A 19,366-nucleotide genomic window follows, 5' to 3' on the forward strand; every position below is an offset into this window, starting at 1 on the left:
TATTATTAATCATAAAATTTAGGTTAAGTAAATTCTAACCTTTGGAGTCAAGCCAAAATGCTTTGAATGCCAGTGCCATTATGTGTTCTTTTATTAATTGTGTGTTCTTTGGCAAATTCCTTAAGTTCTCTGAGTTCCTGTTCCTTATCTGAGAAATACAGAGAAAAATTATGCAGAGTTGTTACGTTGATAAAAAAAGATCCTGTAAGCAAATCCCTTCGCATAGTTAAATGTTAATGATGAAAGAATATATTACTTGCGGGGCGCCTGGGTGGCTCAGTGGATTGACCCGCTGCCTTCGGCTCAGGTCATGATCTCAGGGTCCTGGGATCGAGCCCCGCATCAGGCTCTCTGCTCCGCGGGGACCCTGCTTCCTCCTCTCTCTCTCTCTGCCTGCCTCTCTGCCTGCTTGTGATCTCTCTGTGTCAAATAAATAAATAAAATCTTTAAAAATATATATATATATTACTTGCTGGATAATCAGTAAGTGGTTAGCATCAGAATATTAAATACCTGTTAACCTTCTCATTGAAACTTGGACAGTTCCCGGGAGCCCTTCCTGGCTACTCCTTCCTCATCACCATTACTGATAACTCCTATTTCTAGTCTCTCTTTGGTGCATGTTCCATTTATGGCACCATATCTTAAACTTACTGATGGGTTGATTTGGAGCTGTTCCCAAATGTGTTTATGCTCTGTCTTCTCATTGCTGTTAAATCATATTAAGGGCAAAAACCAGCCTCCTTTGTTTTTTGGTTTCTTTTTTTTTAAGCCCTGTGCAGAGTTCTATGCACCGGGGACTGTTTGTTGCCTCTTAGTGGATAAAAAGAGTGGTCATTATGCATTTATTTTACTAAATGGAGAAGTTATGAGATCCTAGGTTGAGTCCATGTTGAAGAGGAAAATCTAAGTGCAACTGAAGAGAAAATCATAAAGAAGCCCTCTATAGCATAGTGTAGTGATCTGCTGAACTCAAAGGAAATGATTGTAGAAAAAGAAGGAGCAATGTACTAAGAACATTATCTTATATGCTACCCCCCAAGTGGGGACTCAGAATAGGATCCAGCAAAGCAAGAGGAAAAGAACAATTCAGATAAGTAGCTGTAACAGGTAAGTAGAGAAACTCTTCAGGGGTGGGGTGTGCGTGTGTATGTGTGTGTGTGTGTGTGTGTGTATAGAGAGGCAAGGAAAATTTAGATTAAGAAAAGGCCACTTGCTTTCATGAGATCACTGGAAACCTTTAAAGACTGATTTAAGCAGATCTATGGAAGATGAATACAAATTAAGAGGGGTTTAGAAAGCATAGGTTCTGGAGAAGTCCATGTAGCTGGTTGAGGAAGAAGAGAGATTCTATACAAGACAGTACAGATGGAAGGTGTGAGGAGGGTGGAGATAAAACTGAAAGATTCTCACATTTTAAATGACAGTTGAAAACAAATAATTGAAAAGTTCAAATAAAACTGTTCTCCTTTCCAATGGTATTCTTACTTGAATTATTTCTTGAAATTCTTAGTAAATCAAAGCCAATGGTTCTAATTTTTCCTAATACACAGGATGTTTTAAAGATTAGGACATGGATTTTCATGGATTAAAATATTTTTAAACCAATTACAGTAAAACACCATTATTAAGAAATGAATCTCTGGCGTTTTAGATAATTTATCTATATTACCCATATTCAGGGCCAAACAAAAAAAGAACAAAAGGAAATGAAAGTATAGGATTTTATTAAAAATGAATTACCTGTTTTCTATGTGAATAGGTTCCTCAGGATGACTGGACAGGGTACACCCCTCGAGGTAAAGACGACGAAATTCCATGCCGAAGAATGCGGAGTGGCAGCTACATCAAGGCCATGGGGGATGAAGACAGTGGTGACTCTGACACAAGTCCCAAGCCTTCTCCCAAAGTTGCTGCACGAAGAGAAAGCTATCTCAAGGCTACTCAGCCATCCCTTACAGAACTCACCACACTCAAGTAAGTGTTTCCAGTGCTCTACTTCCAGTAGTCCAGCTCCTTACTTTAGCACCTAGAAGCAGATAGTGTGACTCCTAAAGTAATCAGGGCAGAGTACACCCTTCAGAGGAGCAGTGCAATGTACTGAATGGCCTATTGGTTTTGATCTGGGGTCTGACATGTGTATCCAATGTCTCAAAGACACAGGCATCCAGGTGCGTTCTGCAGAAATCGTAAACTGAACCCCAAAACCCAAGAAGAGTTTGAAACAATCCAGAATGGCTTTTGAAATGAATTAAGACTTCTGGTCAATGAAAAGATCCAAGTCTTTCAACTCTCAGATGTTTCCTTAACCACTAAATCTTCAGGGCAACTCTTCCTTCTAGGACCTTGAGTTTTTCTGATAATTGAGTAATATAATAGGGCAGATGATCTTGGAGAGACTTGTAGAAAGTGGCTATGCTTAAAAATTGAGTCATATATGAAGGTTCTTGATACAGGTTTTTAATTTGGACGCTAAATACATAGAATTTTTAAGACCTTGAAAATGGTTTTTGGGGGGCTTCTGGCTGGCTCAGTTAGTGGAACATGTGACTCTTATTTTTTTTTAAGATTTTATTTATTTATTTGACAGAGAGAGAGATCACAAGTAGGCAGAGAGGCAGGCAGTGAGAGAGGAGGAAGGAGGCTCCCTGCTGAGCAGAGAGCCCGATGCAGGACTTGATCCCAGGACCCTGAGACCATGACCTGAGCTGAAAGCAGAGGCTTTAACCCACTGATTCACCCAGGCGCCCCAGAACATGTGACTCTTAATCTCAAGGTTATAAATCTGAGCCTCACATTTGGTGTGGAGGTTACTTAAAAATAAAATCTTTTAAAAAATTATTTTTGGTTTTGAAAAATACAGTTATAAGTAGTCCTCACTTCCATTTGTGCTATTCGTAAATTGAAAACATCACTACAGAAGAAACTACTGAAACTGATTATTTTAAACAAAACCTGATTAAATTTTAATCTTATGTATGGAGAGTAAATCAGAACCTTGGAATATATCAGGGCTTGGATCATCATTTAAAAAATATGAATAATTTGTATTTTTAAGTGCCTTTTCCCATATTTTGAGGGAATACATACTACCATTCATGCAGTCATATTATGCTATAAAATAAAGTATTAAAAGACAAAATAAATAGAAAAACGCCAAAGATGTCAAGCTAAGGAAAATAAACTAGATTATTAACAGAGAACACTGAAAAACATTGTTCTTTTATGATGAAAACATTTAAATAGCAAAATGCACTACATCTTAAATAAGTGGACAAAGGGAGTCCCCTCATGAATTTTTTTTTTCAAGGTAGCAGTGGAACCTCTCCAGATCATTTCAATAAAAAATTACTACCAATGGCATTAATGAACCAACCCAACAAAGTAGGTCTTCTTTCTTTCCTTTGGCTTCCAGTTGCCCTTTCTCTTTGCCTTGATTACTGCAGGTATTGGTTTTCTAGGGCTGCATCCCAAAGTCTCACAAACTGAGTGGCTTGAAACAACACACACTTGTAATGTCACAGTTCTGGAAGCTGGAAGTCTGACATCCAGGTATGAGCTGGGCCCCGATCCTTGAGAAACTTGGTAAGGACAATCCTTCCTGGCCTCTTCCCAGCTTCTAGTTGTGGCTGGCAATCCTTGGCATTCTTTGGCTTCCGGTTGCTGTACTTCAATCTCTGCCTCTGTCATCACATGGCCTTCTCCCTTCTGGGTCTTCCCACAGCTGTCTTATGACACCACTCATATTGGATTAGAACCCTCCCTAATGACCTCATCTTAACTTAATTAAACCAGCAAATCCCAAGTAAGGTCACGTTCACAGGTACTAGGAGTTAGGACTTTGATCTATGTGGAGAATGTAAGTCAACCCATAACACTGCCACACAAGGTCAAAGTAGATCAAGGATATGAAAAATAGAAATAGGTTTTTGTTGTACTTTGGCACACTTCACAGAGGCTCAGAAAATTAAATATATATCCAGTCTGAAAAAAATTTTTTTAAAAAACCTGGATTTGTAATAAAGGCAGTCTGCCAAGGTGGTTTAAAATCAGGGTGGCCAAGGATAACTTCTGGCAAACATTATCTATGGTCTTTAAAATATCTCTCCACTAGAGACAATAATAGGCAGACACAGCCATGGTGTTAATTAACATCCTCCAGAAGAAGCAAAAGAGGGAATGCTTTGGGCAAGAAAGTCATTTAGACCTTCAAGAGCTCAGTTCCTCAACAAGCAGTGGGACTCTGCAACCTTCAGAGTCCCTTCCACCACTTTTGTATCCTGTTAGTTGATCTATCAAGATGCATTTTTCACATCAGCTGAATGACATGTTAGGTCTCAGGTGATGAGACACAGGGATTGCTGCTGCTCACAGTAATACCCAGGTGTGAGGAGCACAGAAAGGCGTGGAGCACAAGAAAGCTGAGGGGAGTGCTCTGATGATGCTGAGGACTGGGGTAGGTGCAGAAGTCACCTCTAACAATTATGCCTTGGGCTACTCTCCTCACAGCTTCAGGCCTGTAGATGATCTGCTCTGAAGGCATTAGAACTCTTTCCTTTTCATTTTGCTTCCTACATAGTATCATCTTCCTTTCAAGCCCAGGCCCTATTTTTACGACCATCATATATTTCTTGGCTCCAAAGTTTTAAGAGCAGCAGTTTTTAAGAGTTTTAAGAAAAAGACAAACACAGATAGTGGCCAAGCTCTTGGTAGAGAAGGCCAGTTACTTCAGACACTGAAAACAGTCATTGAGCTCGGTTGAGTTAGTGACTATTTTATTCCTCCATACCTACGGAAATTCAAAATGGCAACCACTTTACCGGGGAATCTCTATAAATTGAGAAACTTTTTTCCTTATTCAAGAAGGAATTTCACCAAACCATCTCTATTCTTTAGCAAACAGGACAACATCTGACCGTCATTCAAATATGCCTGTATTCTTTCTGCTACCATCCTATTCCCCAGGCTTATTTCCCATAGTTTTGTTTGTCTCCATTCATTCCTCCTTGACCGGGTTTAGGGATTCCATTCCTCTCTACAGTCTACCTATTATGCTTCCATCACACTCAACTACAGATGATTCCTAGTGAGTTCTAGTTTAATGGTATTTAAGGAGGCACGTAAGAAGACAAGAGAAATACACTATGGAGGCAAAAAATTCAAACATGACATGACTTATAATCACTGCTGTCTTTTGTTACTTAATGATGTTTTGACTCAAGACCATTATTTCTCTAGAAGTTTGAAGCATTCAGTCCCTCATGAGAAAAAAAGAAAGATCCCATATCCTGGAATTCTAGTTCCCCAAAAAAGAAAACTATATTTTTGTTCTTACTTCTTTGACATTTAAGTCAATTTTTTTTCCTCCTTCCTCCTTAGCAATTCACAGCTTTAGGGATGAATCATAGCCATGAACTAAGATAACTAAAATTAGCCAAGCGCGGTTGGGGCAACATTTTGTTTGAGGTTTTTAACTCCTATCTTCTGTCAGAAATGCTGGAGAGAAAGCACTCCTGTACTTTCTTACATTGTTTTTCTCTTTTCTATTTTTATAAAGGCATCTTGAGGGTTTATTTACGTCACTTACGTAATTTATTTATTACGTCCTAAGGTCGAACATTCTAGAGTCATGAGCAGGCTTCAGACAGTGAACTCCATCTTTGGGCCACAAAATTCCTGTAGCTACTCACTGAGAACCATAATATTTTTCATTTCCTTGTTTCCCTTCACAGCTGGTAACCAATCCTTTCACCTCACCACTAGTTTTGCTTTCTTCCTTTGGTATTAGCTAACAATGAACTTGAAATGAATTATCACCCAAGAATATTAGTATTTTCAAATAATAACTTCTAGATGCTTAATAGTAAATTCTCAGGCAAGTCAACGTGAGATTTGGGGGCCAGAATTCCCCTAAACCTCTCCACACCTTGGCTCTGATGAATTTAAGTCTTAGTTGGATTTGTTATGGTTTGCTATTTATTCTAGCATTGAGACTACCACCTGCAACACTGATTAGCTAAAACCATGTCCAAATCCCATCTTGGACTTTTCCCTCCCAATATTCTGCAGAAAGCACTTTTTAAAAAGTGAGCTGGCATTTAAAAGATTCTAAAGTTAATTTCAACTATGCATTAATCCTAGGCAAATAACACTTTAAAATTTCTTCATACATCTTTATCCCTTCATCCAAGCACTAAGAAAAACTTCCTCCTGGAAGAAATAGTCTTTACATTATATAAGACTATATAAGAAATAGTCTTAACATTATAGACTTTGAAAGGCCTCTGGAACTGGAAAGGAGGGCCCCAGGTTTCTATGCATGTTTGGCTTTGGGGGTGACAAGTTAGACGGAGCTCTAGCAATTTTGATAAACTAACAAAAGGTTCAAGAAGATTCACATTCAGTCCCAAATGTCTTAAAGGTAGATAGTTTTCTGTTTTCAGGATGGCTAATCCTCTTAATCTTCATTCTTTTCCTGATCCTGAACACTTTTCTTTTTCTTTTCTTTTCTTTTTTTTTTTTTTTAACATAAATTGTGGAATGGTGAATAGCTGTGTGATGTTGGCAACTGGCTTAATGTCTCTAAGCCCTACCCCCAAAACACACCTAAACTAAATGAGAGGCTTAGGCTCTTAGTATGATGGAACCACTGAGACAACTCCCATCATAAAACCCCCCACACCAACCCCTAACTTCTAGGCCTGTGGCAGACAGCATCAGCCAATCCCTGCATTAATTAAGGATGCCAGTACCCTTCCCACTGAACACAGATCTGCTTTCAGAACACTTCTCAACACAATTCTCCAGCCCTCACTTCTCACTGACCGGTGATGCCACCGGGTACTGTCTCCCATCCACATGGTCTCTGAGAGAACTTTTAGCACTACAGTATGTCATTGTAAGGATGAGGCACAGAAGATCTGGGAGTTCACAGTGTAAAGACAAAAGGAGTGGTATTGGTAAATAAAATAATTTGAGAAGAGATAGATGGGGTATTTTCCTACAACTTTAATTCTGGAAATTTAAGAATGAATCAATTTTTTATTAGGAACCCAAAACAAGCTTCTTGATAGAGTCTCTGTTTTTGGTTATCTTTATATAAATTTCTTGTTCCCTTTTTTCTCTTTAGACACATTGTGTCCTCTGCCGGTTCCCCACATTCCACAGGCTCCTTCTGCCCACCTATAGTTCCTCAGTTCCAGGGGGGAACTGGGATATACGAACATGAGAACATTGATATTTTTTTTCCTATGGATATAAACCATGTTTAAGAACACACCCATATATATCATCCCATCTTTGTCCTAAGTGGTATGAAATGTCTTTGTTTTCCTTTGTTGTCCATTTTCCCCAAATGCTTTGACACTCCTCTCCTACCTGACCCTCTGGATAATTTTACATATAACAGCAGACGCTCTTTACAGTGGAAGAAAGTACAGAATAACACAACCTGACACCACAATATTGTGACTATAATTCAGCAATATAAGCTCAAGATAGGTTCCCATCCTTTCCCCACCACAGTACTTTCTTCTATTACAGTCTATCTTCACAACTCCCCACCCCCAGCTTCCAAAATGAAAAGAAATGGAAAACATTTAAAACTAAAACTCATTCACTTGCTCATAGAGAAATTATCTAAATATGTTTCAACCCCTTGCTAGAAATAAGCCTCATTGAAAAACAAAACAAACAGTAACTGGTACAAGAAATTGCCAGTTATATTCAGCTCAGATCACCATTCCCAGCTTAAGAAAAACCAATTCCTCTTTGGGGTATGAATGCCCTCCTCCAAATGAGATGGGCGTGTGTGAGCACTGTAGTCTGTACCATATCCTGGTCTCTTGTGATGTAACTGCTTATAGAAAAGCCTCTTTGGGAAGGAAACTTGCATAGATTGGCCTGTCCCTATAAGGATCATGACCCCAGAGGAAAGAACTTGTGTCTTGTGTCTCTGTGAGGGAGGTGAAAGAATGAAGAGAAATTCTGACACATTTTAGAGAAAGGAAGGAGATTTTAAAACACTGAAAAGAGATTTAAGTTTTAATGTTCTAAATGCCTGAGTGCTAAGGGCTCTACATTGTTTTTTTTTTATCACCATAACTCTAAAAATGAGATTTTCCCCACTTTACAAATGAAGAATCTATGTCTCAGGGAGATTAAATAACTTGTCCAAGGTTGTACATCAACTAACCATCAAAGGTAAGATTGGAGGCCAGGCATTGAAAGCAGAAAGGATAAGAAGTTGAAACATGGCATGATGGGTTTTCCCAGACCACAGAGAGGAGGTACATCAGAGGGCTCAGCACAGAGGAGAAAAGGAAGGTCTCCTGGATATGGACACTTGAGAAGCAGCACCCAGGAAGAGAGCTGAGAAAGCAGATTAGATGGCGGGGGGGCAGGAGCGTGGTGTCAGAGACTGCAGTGAGGTACATCCTGGCCCTGATGTCCTGCAGGCTCACAAGCAGCTTGAAACACCAAGGCCTTTGAAAACATTTTGATCCGGGCTTGCCCTGGGGTGAAAGAAGGAAGGACCAAAAGACCAATGGATCAGAGGTAAAGGAGGCATTGGCTGATGGAGGTTACAGGGAGAAGTGATAGGCTCTTAGAAGCCTGGGTCCAGCTCCTTCTGGACTATGGGACTATGTAATAACAAACCCTGTCCCTATATCTGTTCCATGGCTGTCAGGAGCCAGCAACTCCCCAAAGACTGGGGAAATGTGAGCAGGGGAAAACCACCAAAGAAAGTTCTGGAAATGAAGACTCCCCAGTCTCCTCAGGTGATACTGATCAAAAATGCTACCCACTGGCCTGCCAGGAAGACTTGTGTTTGCAGGAGGCTTTAAAATAACTTTAAGTTGCCTGTCTACTGGCTACCAACCCTTCATTTTAATATCTACATTCACTATTAAAGTACAGATAACCAGGTAACAGAGAACACCCTGATTGTAATCAGAAATGGTATTCATGTAAACACTCATTTATTCAATACCTTTAATACTGAAGTACTGTGGAAGACATTTGTACTTAGTTTGAGTAAATTTATTAAATGCTTTGTTAAAATCTGGTTTTCCACAATCAAGTGGAAAATAGATAGATATAGCTATAGATATGTTTTTATATAGACAGATTTTATTTTTATATCTGTATTTTATATAAATAGATTTTATATAGGCATATATTTATATATCGACATATTGTATTTCCATATATTTATACAGAAATATATATATATTTTTAGAGATATAAATATACCCTAAAAGATACTCTAGAGTATAGAGATGTGCTTTAAAATTTAAGAATGGTGGAAGAAGGCACTACAGAGAAGAAGTAAACTTAAAATTCAGAGGCTGAAGGTATTAAAGTTTATTATTTTGTCCAGAATTTTTTTCTGGTCAGAAAAAAATCTACTTTACTTGCTATGGGGACAGTGTTTTCTTTTTCTTTTTTTTTTTTCCACTGCAAATTACTATTGTCAGCATAGTCCATGTTATTAGTTTTGTTTTCATTTTATATCATTAAAGCAATCCTCCTCGTGCCCCTCAGATGGTAGCACACTCTGAAGGAAAGAGAAAAGCTACTTTAAAGGAAGCCTAATCAGACATATTAGGAGCTGCTTCTAATCCTTCTTGGAGGCAGGCTGTGTATGAATCCTAAACAAATGTACCTTTACAGAAAACTCTTATAGCAAAACCACTGACATTCTTATATATAAATAAGAGGAAATGAGATAAAAATTACCACCCAAGGATTTAGATCAGCTGTAAGGAGAAACTTCTAACCACTAAGTTATTAATTATGAAGTAAATTAATTTGGGAATTTGGAGAGAAATTTTTCCAGGAACCTTTGAAAACAACCTGGATTGTGCCTCTGTGAGAGCTTTGATAATTCTGCTGGGTGACTTGGGTGGAGTTGAGCAGAAACTTGTGTGAGATTTTCCAGACATATGGGGTCTAAGATTTCAGCTGAAGACCAGCACCATGTTTTCTTATCATGTACATTCATCCTGCATTTTTAAGTGAAACATGCAAGAAGAAGAGATTTCTAAGTACCCATTATTCCCTGAGAATATCACTGCTCTTCCTGACTCTTCCCCTCTATCACCCAAATTACCATTTTCCTAAATTCAGTCTTGAAACACTTCAGCTCAAACTCTCACCTCTTCAGGCTTTAGGGCTTCACGCCTCATTTGAATGATGACAAGGACCAATCTCTCTTGCTTCGACCAACCTGTCTCTGTAAGAACTCCTTTCATAGACTTTCTACCTGGTTACTGAGACATCATCTCTGAATCTGACTGTGTCTCTGAACATAGTCCCCAACAGCATTCAGTGTCCCAGTAAGACTCCATTCTTGTTGGAAGTCTTCTTTTCTGCTGTTCCCTTACACATAGTCTATGCTTTGATCAAACTGAGCTACTAATTGATCTTGGGATCTACTGTGATGGCTTCAGACCCATGCTGGTCAAGATAGGTTAGATTATGCTAGGAGTGAAAAACAGCTCCTAAATCACAGAGGCTTCCAACAACAAAAATGTATTTCTTGCTCATGCTACATGTCCATATTGGGTCGATGGGGAGCTCTGGTCACTGATCAGTCAGGGACCAAATTTGGAAAGATTTCCAAAGTCATAAAGGCAGGACAAGAGCACAGCATCTTAATGCTGCCATCCTCAAGTGAGACAAATCACCTTCATTCCCGTTTCATAGGCAAAAGCTAGTGGCATGGCGATGTCTATTTTCATAGAGGGCAGAGAAGGCAATCTTACCATGTGCCCAGAACATGGACACACGAAACAGTATTTGACAAGCAGCACTAATGACTACTGAAGTCAACGCTTCTGAGACCAAATATTTGGCTCTCTCCTTCTCCTGCAGACAAATTATATTCTTGCCCCATCACCACCATCAAAGGGAGAAAACCCAAATCCCAGTCCTATCCTAAACCTCAAAATTTATGACCTGTGGGTGATGAATGATAATCTGTAGAGCAGAGAATAATACACAGTCATATCTACATCTGGTTCAGATGTAGCTCCTTTACATCTGGAGACTATCAGACTCCAACAGAAAATGACCTGCCCCCTACATACCAGTTTATCACGGTTGAACAAGGACAAAACATCCACAATAAGGACTTCCATTCAAAAAGAAGAAGATGGGAGACAACAGTAGTTATTGGTCCATAGCAATTCTGCAATCCCATTAGAGAAGATGTTTCTTGATTAGGCTACAATTCTGCTCCCTAGGAGCAACTTCCTTACAATGTTCTGTCTCCTAGCTCCCTGCTCTGGAAAAGTCTTCAATTTCTATTATTCTCCTTGACCATAGCCAAAGTACACATCTGGAAATGTGTGCTCCTTGGACCCCAGGAGACATTTTAGGACGCCCTTTGTTACTCCACCTTTTAATTTAGTCTTTTGGTTCTTCTAGCAGTATGGCTCTCTCACAACTGTAGCTTCTTACCTATGAATTCTGATGAGTTCCCTTTAAAATTCAGCACACTCATAGAACCCTCCCAGATACAATGATCGTCTTTGCTCTATTTGTTTACCCTCCCACTCCCATAGCTCCAAGATACTCATCAACTTATTAGCTGCTTCCCTCTGAATCATTTTGTCTAATCAATGCATTTATCTAATTGCATCTTCATTCTAAATTATCTTACTCCATTCAGATAATCTATTTGAATGATAGTGTAAGATAGTCATATCCTTGACTTGAACCTTGCCACTAGCAATAGTTTTCATCATACCTTCATCACTCAAAACACATTCTTGGGTTTACCTTTTGCAAACTGGGTTGAAATCAGTTGCTTCTTCCAAATCCTTCAAGTCTTCAAATGTCTAGCCTCCCCTTACTCCCCTTCCTTGCTATTTACAATCTAACCATTTTTTTCTGAATTTATTTCAAACTGCATAATACCTTGTTGAAGGCTGTCAACAGCAACCAACACATGCCATTAACATTGTGTTTTGCAACTACCTCCCCTAGAGTTATCAGTTTGCTTATTACATCATCTACCTTCCAAGTTGTTGAGAGTAACAATTTACCAAATGATTCACCACTGCATAACCTAGATCAGTATGTTTCCAGCCTCTAATAATTGCCTTGCTATTTGCTACCAATTTCTGAAGCCATACCCATATATTTTAGGGTATTTTGTTGTTGTTATTCCATGAGTACCCCATTTCTGGTACTAATTTATGTACTAGTTAGGCTAGACTAGGTTATGCTCTGTTGATCAACAACCCCCAAATCTCAAGAGTTTATTTCTTACTCACAATATGTGTCCATTATGAATTGTCAGGAAACTCTGATCATTGCAGTCACTCAGACACCCAGAAAGACAGACAGTATATCTCAACAGGTGTGTCCATGATCACCAAATCAGAAAAAGGGAATGTGGTGAATTGAGCACTGTTTCCTGGAAATGATGCATATCATTTCCTCACGTTGCTCACATATCATTGCTAAAACCATCCACATGACCACACTAATTTCAGAGAGACAGAGAAGTGCAATACTACTATGTGCCCAGAAAATGGAGAGCTGGGTATATTTGGTAAACAGCAGTAATGGTATCTCATGGTCTTTGTTTACATGGTTCCCCACCCTATCCCCCAGGAAAGCCATCTCCTCCTCACCTGTTCATTCAGTTAAGACTAACTACTGCATACAGCATATTGCTAAGGGGCGCAGGCTCTGAGAGGAGACTACCCGGGCTCCAAAGCATAGTTCTGTCACCCCTAGATGTGCGACTGTGGGAAAAACCATTTAGCCATTCTGTGCCTCAAGAGTAGGAGAAAAACTCTGCATTCTTTTCCATCTTCCTCTCAAATGTAACCTCTCCCTGTTGGTTATTATTTCCTCTTCCTAAGAATTCCCTATGCACTGTCTTCAAACGTTTCTCAAGGTAGCTGTAGCCTTCTTATATATGCTTCTATTTTCTCTGTCCCCACATCAAATGCTGTCTGAAGTAGTATTTGCAAAGCACCAGGCACAGGGTCAACCCCAAGGAGTCTAGATTAATGCTAACTTACTACTAAACAATCCCTATATGCCTCAGGTGGCTTAAACAGCGGCTTCGCAGAGTAGCTCTAACCCATAGTTGTTGAGCTGAATTTCCATCTAATATCTGCCCACCACCATTTGGCTGTGCCTGTGCTTGCTCAGACTTTTTACCCTCCCCATGCTTCTGAATCTGTGGTTTTCTGCAAAGCTCCCTGTTCCTTCTCAACCCTTCTTAGCATCACCAGCCCACCTGGAGGCTGGGAGCTCAGTCTGGCAGGTACACATTAGCATGTTAAAAATATCTATGCAGCCATCCCGAGTATTGTCATCCCCTCTTCCCATTAGCATATTTCTGTTAGTTCATCTGGGGAATCCCTGTTCATTCTAGTTCTCTTAGGAGGAGGGGAGAGGCCTAAGACCAACATTAACTAGTCCTTTTAGAGTTCGAGAAGGATTCTCTGCAATGATCACATTAACGGCTTAGCATTCTTTCAAATTGATTTGCTACTCAAATAAGCCACTGAGGAAGAAAGATATTTGATCATCTAGCCTGATAACAAGTAACAGTTTAATTTTCTTTCAAGCCTACTTTTCAAGCTAAAATTACATAATAATTTATCAAGTGTTTTCAGTCTATTTCATTTGATCCTCCCAATGGTCGCAGAAGGAATTTAGAATTGATTTTTACCAACACTTAACCAACAAACCAAGGGCTCCACATGATTATGAGCCTCGGGAGGTAGAGCCCAGCTTGGTCTTGGGTCTTAGGCTCCAGCCATCTGCTTTCCACTCTAACTTTCATCCTTCCACTGCCTCGTGGAGCTCTGGGAACTTTCCCCAAGTAAGACTATCTTCACCATCTGGACATTGTTCCAAGCTTCCAGCTCAGAAACTTCTTTTAGTTCTTTGGACCACTTCTCGTTCCCAGAAGAAGCAGAGCTGAGAGCTCTAGGCATAGATCCAGGTGACCACCTGCATATGAAATTGCCACCACCTCAGTAGCATCATCCCTGGGCCAAATCTTAAGAGAAGTGGGTGCTGTACTGTGGGTTTGGGATCCTGAGATCACTGGGCTGATCCTAGAGCTCATGTCTGGAGAGCCTGAAATTAAATAGTCAAAAAAGAACCACTTTCTCGTGTGGTTTTGCCTGCTTCCTTTCACCTAGCAAAGAAAGATAATGTCAGGGTTTCGGAGTAGGAGAAGCTGAGAATTAAAACAGCCACACTAAAAAACCAAAAATAAAATAAAGTAAAATAGAATAAAATAGCCACATTCTGTGCCCGTCATCATTGAAAGAAAGCACTCGGCCATGTTGGCTGGTCTAGTCTGCCAGTGAGAGCCAGTGGTGTGCACCTCTCCTCAAGTCCAACTCACCCTTGTCACCCTGGTAACTGGCAATTTGGCCATGATGGGACTGTTTACACCACAGAAATCAACAGACCCTATAAATCAGAGATTTTTTTTTCTTCCCAGAGAGCCAGTTTTTAAGCATTTACCTATATACCACTGCACAGTATCTTCATGTAGCCATCCTTCAGAAAAAGGATAAAAGGTAAATCTTAAGAGCAAAACCAAGAGGAACCTCAGAGATCATTCCAACCCAGTTATATTACAAATGAGGAAGTGGAGGCCCAGAGAAGAGCAAGAACTTGCTTAAACTACTTGACAAATTTAAGATCCAAGTCTTCTCACTTACAACTAAGAATTCTTTCCAGAGAAATCAAAGTTTTCTGGCTGCTACATTCCTTGAGGGAGACAAGAGAAAGATAAGGCTCTGCCTCCACTACATATATATGTTTAAGTTCCACCAAAACGAAGAAAACAATTTTGTATAATTATTTGTACGTTTCAAAATAACACTATGCATGTTGCCTCAGACTAGAACTACTATAATTGTTCAGAAAATAGAAAGTTGAGGTGCCTGGATAACTCAGTCGTTAAGCATCTGCCTTTGGCTCAGGTCATGATCCCAGGGTCCTGGGATAGAGCCCTACATGGGGCTCTCTGCTTGGCGGGAGGGAAGCCTGCTTCTCTCTCTACCACTCCCCTTGCTTGTGTTCCCTCTCTCACCATCTCTCTCTGTCTCTCCCTCTCAAGTAAATAAATAAAATCTTAAAAAAAGAAAATAGAAAGTTATTATGATAGAAACAGCAAGGGATAGCTTCATGAAAGAGAAAGGATCCAGCCTGGAATTTAAATAATTACCCACAGATAAGAGACTGGGGAGAGAGAATGTGTCTGAATTTAAAGGAAGCAAGCTGACTGATGCAGGATAAGGGGTATTTAAAACTGGGAAGCTATCTTAGGAGAGACAGTGAAGACTTCTACAAGCAAGATCCTTAATTTAGAGAACTCGTTTTGCTTGAATCCAGTTAGTGACAGAGAATTGTTGATGGCAGAGGAAGAAAATAATGTCAGTGTTGTTTTAGAACAATGGCCTACATGGCATGGAATTTAAGAAAGTCAATTACAGCAGAACTTTTCTCCCATCTAGATGAATGTTCTACGTTATTTATATGGGGATCTACATCTGGAAGGATGTTTTCTAACATCTCAGTAGTCATTCTCCCTGTGAAGAGACTTTATGGCTGATTTTTTCCCCCTGTCTTTTGCTTTTCTCTCTTATTTTTTTTTTGTTTCTTCCTTTCATTACTGTATAGCTAATTTTGGCAACAAAAATCACCTCAAAGGATAATGACTAACACCAACACCAGTACATAAAGTAATTCTAATTCCTAATTCTATTCTAATTCCTCAAGACAGGAATTATTATCACCCTGAGTTATACAATGAGGAAACTGAGACACAGGAGGTGAATGGACTTGCCAAAGGTCACAGAGCTAGACATCCATAGTCAGGATTTAAATCCAGAGTCCACACCACTAGCCACTATTCTGCACTGCCTCTGGATGCGAGAGACACAAGTAAATAAGCCCAAGGAAAGTTGCAGAGATCCAGGCATGAAGAAACCCTAGAAGTATAATATCAGAAAGTCCTGCTATGCAGAATTACACAGATAAAGATACTAAAAATCAAAAGCCAACCAAGAATGGGTCATGTTCCTTGTTGTTTTCCCTTGTATGTTGTGGCGATACTCTAGACCACAACAGATTTTACGCCTACACACATCTCTTTTCTATTTAGGAGTAATGAAAAGATTTCCATTTTTTTTATTATAAAAATGCTCATAAGAATTTCAACAGCACCAATGAGTATTCTAATAATATGTAAAAGCCTTCCTCCCTATCCATCCCTTTTTACCTCTTAGAGGTAAGAATTTTAACCAATTTTATGAAACAGTCCATGCAGACATTATATAAACATATATCCATACTTTCTTAATATGCATGGTTCTGCAATTTGCCCTTTTTGCTTAAAATTATTTCTGAAACATTGTTTTATATACATGCATGTAGATAAGTTTTTTAAGAAATTCTTTTTGACAACTGCAAAGTATTCCATTGCGTGGGTATACAATAACTTAGGCAACCACTTCCCTTTTTGCATGGAGAATATTCTTTTTTTTTTAGTGTTTTTTTTAAATTTTTATTTATTTTTTGAATTTCTTTTCAGTGTTCCAGAATTCATTGTTTATGTATCACACCCAGCATGGAGAATATTCTTTATGCAAAGCCAAAGAAGGCAAAAAGGCTTAGTTATAAGAAAAAGAGATATTTACAACATATCAAAATGATCATTAGATTCTAACTCTTGGGTAAGAGAGCAGGAATAAGTAAGAATTTTAAAGCAATTTCCATAAACATGAAGGCTTAGGATCTCAAAGCACTTGATCATTTGAAGAGAATGAAGACAAACAAAAAGCATGATGTAAAGTGAAATGTTCCCAGCCATCAAAATCAAAGAATATAATCACAAAGGCTGCCTTTTCAATTCCTTGCATGCAGAACTGGGTTCTAACACTATGCCACTCAGGAGGTGAAGATAAACAATTTACCACTGCAAAAACAATCCAGGGGGCCATTGTAAAAATAAGTTAATTTTTGTTTGTTTTTTTGTTTTTGTGACTTACAGTCATGGTGGTATTTGGTCAATAGCTAGAAATTTCCAGCTTATTTTCCTTTTTTAATATTTGGAGATCCGCTGAGCTGTTTAGAAAACAGATTAAAGTCTTCTTATTCTTCTTTCTCAGGCTGTCGTGAAAACACACACACACACACACACACACAATTGCAAAAAAGCAATTATCTTAGGTAAAGGAAAGTCTTAGTATTAGCAGGAAGGAAAAGTGATCCTTGGGGAGAAAAAAAATCTAGGTTTTCTCCTTTTGTTTTGATTTCCCAAAATAAGGTAAATCCATTAGATGCCTATGCTGCCTGACCCCCCTGGACCATCCTTGAGTTTATTTAAATAGTTACTATGGCAACCACCCACGCTTTAAGTAGCTGAGCTGAGCATTGTAGAAAATAGCTTGGTGAGCCTGTCTGGCTCCCATGTTCATTTCCTGTACCCTGGTGGTAACTACATTAAATCTAAATGGCAATTTAAATACATTAATAATGGTTTTTGTTCTCCTTTATTATTCTTTTTTTTTAAGTTTTTATTTATTTATTTGACAGACAGAGATCACAAGTAGGCAGAGAGGCAGGCAGAGAGAGAGAGAGAGAGGAAGAAGCAGGCTCCCTGCTGAGCAGAGAGCCAGATGTGGGGCTCCATCCCAGGACCCTGGGATCATGACCTGAGCGCAAGGCAGAGACTTTAACTCACTGAGCCACCCAGGCGCCCCTCCTTTATTATTCTTTAAAGATGTATTTATTTATTTGAGAGAGAGCAGAGGGAGGGGCAGAGGAAAAGGGAAAGGGAGATAAGCAGACTCCCCAAGGAGCAAAGCCCAACTTAAGGGGAGAGGTGGGGACGCGGTTGATCTCATCACCCTGAGATCATGACTGACTGAGCCACCCAGGCGCCCCTGTTCTCCTTTATTCAAAGAAAAGAAACACACCACTTTTTAAATGACATGATAAAATAATGAAAATATAACATTGCCATTTGAGTCTGCTGGCCCCCCTCAACACTGTGAGAGATGGAATAATTTCAGGAACCAGAGGAATGCAGTAAAGAAACCACAGCAGGAACAGGTCACTTGTTCCTATGCCCCACCTCCTTCCCTTTGCCATCATCACAGTGCCCATTCCTCAAGCACTGACTAACCACATTAGACAGATCACAGAGCGCTGGTGCAGAGGCAGCCCAAAGTCATTGGAAAATGCATCCCTTGGGGCTCCTGTGTGGCTCAGTCGGTTAAGCATCTGTCTTCGGCTAATAAGTCATGATCTCGGGGTTCTGGGATTGAGCCCTGCCTGGGGCTCCCTGCTCAGCGGGGAGCCTGCTTCTCCCTCTCTCTCTGCTTCTCCCCCTGCCTGGGCTCTCTTGTGCTGACGTGCTCTCTCTCTCAAATAAATAAATAACATCTTTTTAAAAAAGAAAAGAAAAGGCAGCTCTGAGGACAGATCTGGACTTTACTACTTCGCAATCTTAGACAAGTTACTTAACTTCTCAAGGCATAGCTTTTTTTGTTGTTGCTATGTGGGGTTTGGGGGGAGGGTTCTCATTTTTTAAATAGTTCTGATTTTTTATAACTAAATAAATATTGTGAGAATTCAGTGAGCTAACAAATATTGAGCACCTAATCTGAGATGTTTTAGTCAGTAAGCATATCTTTAGTGTTTCCTATGCACAAGATACAAATTTTACTTAAAAATAAACAAACCTAGAAGAAAAAAGACAATTGGAAAACCATAAAAAGGATACATTTACAGAGACTAGGTTACTCACACACGTGCAATGGGCTAAGCCAATTATGTAGACCCCGGGCAGGCTCTGTGAGATTCTTCCTCCTTCCCAAGTCAGTCCTGGACTCTTGTTTTTCTTCTATTTTGTATCTGCCCTTGGCCTTTGATCTCTGTAGGCACGTCCCTGGTCCTGGGCTCCAAATGGAAGGTACTTTCTTGACTGACCTGAAGGCTCCCTGGCTGAAGGATCAATCTATTTCTACCAAGCCCTCCCCATGTAGACCTTCATGGCTGAGAACATATATGCCTTCCCTAGAAATCCTCTCTCTGTGCTTTAGCCACTTCTCACCGAGGCATCTCCTTTGTTGGAAGACTTCACTGTCAAAAGTAGCGGAGACTGATCTGTGGTTTGGTGAAGTTAAGTGTTTGACTTACTGTTCTAAATGAGTACCTCTGCCTGTGTTTCCAGAAAATCTCTGTTTGAGGAGTAGGTCTTACAGTGGATCAGATCCTTTGGCTTCATACCTCATGATGCATTGATTCCTTGACTCACTTGACCAACCTGGGTAAAAGTCACCCCTCTGATATTGTAGTGGACAAC

The 19,366-nt window shown here is 39.6% G+C and overlaps 1 protein-coding gene across 22 annotated transcripts in view; it reads left to right on the top strand.

Annotated features, from left to right (window-relative positions):
• The window catches only part of DLGAP1 (DLG associated protein 1), a 906,793-nt gene that overhangs the window by 650,977 nt on the left and 236,450 nt on the right, over nt 1-19,366 (top strand). For all 22 annotated transcript variants that reach the window (XM_046025114.1, XM_046025116.1, XM_046025110.1 and 19 more), the window contains one exon: nt 1,763-1,977. In XM_046025114.1, the coding sequence (XP_045881070.1) occupies nt 1,763-1,977 (215 nt within the window). The remainder of the gene's footprint in view (nt 1-1,762; nt 1,978-19,366) is intronic.

The sequence above is a fragment of the Meles meles genome, chromosome 12 (genome assembly GCF_922984935.1).
Source record: "Meles meles chromosome 12, mMelMel3.1 paternal haplotype, whole genome shotgun sequence".
Classification (NCBI taxonomy): Eukaryota; Metazoa; Chordata; class Mammalia; order Carnivora; family Mustelidae; genus Meles; species Meles meles.